Source organism: Nannochloropsis gaditana, assembly GCF_000240725.1.
Source record: "Nannochloropsis gaditana CCMP526 unplaced genomic scaffold scaffold035, whole genome shotgun sequence".
Taxonomy (NCBI): Eukaryota; class Eustigmatophyceae; order Eustigmatales; family Monodopsidaceae; genus Microchloropsis; species Microchloropsis gaditana.
This window is the reverse complement of record NW_005803918.1, coordinates 89,383-93,487: the sequence shown is the minus strand read 5'-3', so window position 1 is coordinate 93,487 and position 4,105 is coordinate 89,383. Positions and strand designations below refer to the sequence as shown.

The window sequence follows — 4,105 nt, the reverse complement described above, 5'->3', positions numbered from 1 at the left end:
CAGCGCCTCCTCGTCAACTTCAACGTCATCGTCCTCGACATCGTCATCAGCGGCCAAAACCTCCTCGTCTTCGTCAATCTCGAAGTCATCGTCCTCGACATCGTCATCAGCGGCCAGAGCCTCCTCGTCTTCGTCAATCTCGAAGTCATCGTCCTCAATATCATCATCAGCGGCCAGAGCCTTCTCATCCTCGTCAATCTCGAAGTCATCGTCCTCAAGGTCATCATCGGCGGCCAGAGGGTCGAAATCAGCGTCATCGTCCGCCGTGAGTTCCAGATCCGGCCCGTTCTCGCCGGTCTCGCTCACAGGGGTGGGTGGCCAAGTGAAGTCATCGTCCTCATCGTCGTCCCCTTCCCAGTAGCTGGTGGGGGGGGCGGTTTCTTTCTTGATCAGCGGCTTCCGCGTCGGGGCCAGGGTGGGCGCCTTGGTAGGAGCGAGGGTGGGCGCGTTCGTCGGAGCCTTAGTTGGATCAGGGCTCCTAGTGGTGAAGGCATTCATAAGCCCGCCTCCGCCAAAGCCAAACAATCCACCGCCGTTATCACCCGCGGCGTTATTGTTGTTATTGTTGGTCCGGCCGCGTGCGGCGCCCAGACCACCAAAAAGCTGACCCTCCGAAGCAGGGGCTGTCAGTACGAGAGCCGCAAGCACGTGGACAAGAACGCCACGTTTGACGGCTAGAGTCGGCATGTTTGTGTTTACGCAGTGCCTGTGTGGAAAGGGAGAAACGGGGGTTCGGGTGGGTCAGAGGTGCAAAGAATAGCTCACGGCTAAAGAGACTTCGTGACCATGGTATCAGGAGAAGCAAGAGCAACTCTTGACGGCTTGTTGGACCTAATAAGACCTTCCTGACAATCAAACTCATGCACAATGAGGTAAGAAAGTGGCTCTCTACCAAAGGGGCCAGCGTCAGAGAAGACATGCACTTTCAGACATCTTTGCACACACGACCCCATTTCAGCTCAAGTGTCGAGTAAGCATGTTATTGCATTGATATGTGCAGAGGAGGAATCTGCAGGAGGACGCATAGTACCTCAAATGTACGAGTAGTACTTGGGGCTCAAGGACGCTATTCTTTGGTTCCGTTGGACACGCTCCTCCTCCGTGCAGAAGGCCACAAATGGGCCGACGACTCGAAAGGCCAGATACCCAACCCCTAGTTTTACGATCTCTGAAACATCCATGTTGTCGTTTACTATGGCTAAAGACTAGAATGCAACCTCATCGTCAGTTTGAAGAAGAAAGCTTTCAAACAATTGCTTCCGATCCCAAAGGATTGCATTTCAGAGGATGCTCCTCTCTCGGCCTGTCTCACTTTGACGCCATCGACCTTCGAGTGTAAGGAACAAGCCATTCATGTTTGAAATGCGTCCAACTCCCACCACACTCCCTCAGACCACGAGTACATATATTTAAAAGCATGACTCCACCAAGCATAGAAAGGCCACGTAGAATGCGTGCGCAGAAGACCCATACCAAGCCACGAGGACCCTGCAGGGTCCGACCGTTGCGACAACGTCCAAACCGTTACAAAAGTTCCTCCGATTCAAATTATTGCGCGAACGCGAGCATACCATGGCAAGATGCTCCCCACTGCGTGGCGTTCATGCCGCACACAAAGACAGGGTCAAGGACGCATGCGGCTGAAATTTCCGTTACTACAACTGTTGTTGCTGGGAGCACCTGGACTGTCGTCGTTGGTGCTTGGTATAGGTACGGTACTGATGTGGCATTGATCGTCACGATTGAGGAGCAACATTTTTTCTTCGTGTGTAGACAACAACAAATAGGCGTCATCTCACTCCTTTTCTGTATTAATCTATATCACCAAGATAAGCATCCCATCAATCCTCTGACTTCGTCCCTTTTTATTTCGAGTACGGTACACAATGGGAGGTCGACAGCGCGAGACCTCCGGCTCTTCAGGTATCATAAATTAACTCTGTGTACTCAGTTTTTCGTTTTACTTTCATTTAGGATTCCTGCCTTTTTGCGTGCAATTAGTGGAGGTGGAAACGTGCCTGTCGGTTCATCTCATTACGTGACTTCCTTTCCTTATTTTGCCACCCTCCTCTTGATTTATCCCTGATCAGCACTGCAACGCGATCTTCCCTCTCAGTTGCATCCATCAAATTAAAAGTGTGTCAGTTAGCGGCTCTTACAGACAGGGGTAAGCTTCAAGACCCCTTGGTCAGTGATGAAGGTCTCTACGCTGGTGAGTGCGACTTCCCAAGTTCGCGATCTTTCCTTTTTGACGCGAATCTCTCACTTTTCACGCAACTCACATTTCTTCAACTTTTCTTCATTTCAGCTGAAAGAGAGACAATGGTGTCCCTACTAGAGCTGTTGATTGCTAAGGGACGTGAGAGGAAGCAAGCGATGAGCCCGGTGCTCTTGGAGGGAGAGTGGGAGCTGGTGAGTGGAAGGGAGATGGAGCGGGAGAGCGAGGACCGTGCCAGTGTTTCTGTGTCATGAGGGGGGGATATAAGGGTATCAGATGGGTTTCCTTTCTTATCTCCACTTGTGCCACATCCAAATGAGATGAGGGAGGCGCGATGGACACGATGAGGCCGCCTTTCGAGGAAATTGGCGAGTCGGGCGCCCTCCGTCTCGATTGTCTGTATACATACGTCTGCTGGATGTGAAGCAAGACGGGAGTGAGAAGGCCTCGAAAAGCCTAAGGGGGGCGTGGAGAAGAGGGCGGCCCGTGACCGCGACAGAGGGAGAGGGTTTAGATAATGAGAAGATCACTGCTCCCTCCCGTGGAAAAACAGGTGTACTCGACCAAGCAGCTCTTCCGTTCGTCCCCCTTCTTCCAGGCTATTGAGCGCGCCTACGCCGATCCCACAAAGGTGGGATTTAAGGGGGAGTAGGAAAGGGAGGGCGGGAAGGGGGGGAGGTCGGCAAGTGTGCATCGCGGCGGAAACGGTCACACACGTGTCATAGAGAGAAGTGCGTTAGAAAAAAGGAGAATGACTACGAAGGACTCTTTCCTTCCCGCCCTCCTCCCCTCCTTCCAGTCTGAGCTCTTCTTCAAGCTGCACGAGCTCCAGACCTGCTCCTGGGGCGCTTCGCAGATCGGGCGCGTGGCACAGACCATCGATCTGCAGGTAGGATGAGGAAAGAGGACATAAAGGAGAGGAGGGGGAAGCCTAAGAAGGATGAAAGAGGAGGGAGGATGATAGGCTATCCATCAACATTGGACGGGCGTGATGAGGAAGAAGGGAGAGGAATGAAGGCAGCGTCTTGCTCCGGTTGCTATGCCTCTGACCCGAGATCGCCCTCCATCTTCCCTGTCCCAGGCCCAGACCCTCCTCTCCTCCTTCGACACGGTCCTCTTCCCCCTCACCACCATCCCCCTCATCGGTAAGCCGCCCGCCCCCCGGCTCCTCCGCCTCCTCGCCCGCCCCATGCCTCCCTTTTTCCCTCCCTTCCTCCCTCCCTCCCCTCAGGCTGGTTCAAGCTCCTTCCTACCTTCGGAGGCCGCGTCGATTCCCTCGCCGACGGTGTGAGTGGCTGCTTCGTGCCATTTACCCCCCAATGCCCCGTCTCTTTTTCCCTCAGTCCCTGTGCCCTCCCATCCCATCCCTCTCGCCATCACCCTCCCAACCCATCATGCCCTGTTCCCTCTCAGCTGACGGTCTCGGAATCCTCGCAAGGGACCGCATTGCGTCTGGAGTACGCGGTAGCCAAGACTTCCTTCAAGAGGTGAGAGGGCAGGAGCAGGGGGAGGGGCCGAAGGAGGGCGGGCGAGGCATTTCGTTAAGGTCTTAACGCTCCTAGTGCGTGGAGGAGGAGCGAGGAAGAAGAACGGGTGGGAGTGAGGGAAGGAGGGAGAAAGGGATGGGGGAATGAGGCAAATATCTGGTCATGAATGATCGATTGAATTGCGAGGGAGCAGGAGAGGCATGAGGGTGGGAGGAAGGGAGGGAACAAGGGAGGGCCTTCTTGCCCCACCGAGCGAGGGAGAGGAGAGAGGGCGGGGCCGGCGCCCACACGCGCTGTGTTTGGCTTCCCACTCCTGCGGTTGCGTCCTGGTTGTGTGACCGTCCTCGGGATGGGATGACGCATGGAGGTAGAGATCGAGACCCCCTGGCTCTCTTCCTCC

The 4,105-nt window shown here is 54.8% G+C and overlaps 1 protein-coding gene across 1 annotated transcript; it reads left to right on the top strand.

The window, feature by feature from the left end:
• Positions 1-1,608: 1,608 nt before the first annotated feature.
• NGA_0320000 (uncharacterized protein) lies at positions 1,609-3,709 on the top strand (the record flags this gene model as incomplete). Its single annotated transcript, XM_005856127.1, has 8 exons — positions 1,609-1,710; positions 1,830-1,923; positions 2,091-2,212; positions 2,309-2,412; positions 2,772-2,849; positions 3,018-3,107; positions 3,300-3,505; positions 3,562-3,709. The coding sequence occupies exons 1-8, from the start codon at positions 1,635-1,637 to the stop codon at positions 3,707-3,709; spliced, it is 918 nt and encodes a 305-aa protein (XP_005856189.1). The 5' UTR covers positions 1,609-1,634.
• Between the last annotated feature and the right edge of the window lie 396 nt (positions 3,710-4,105).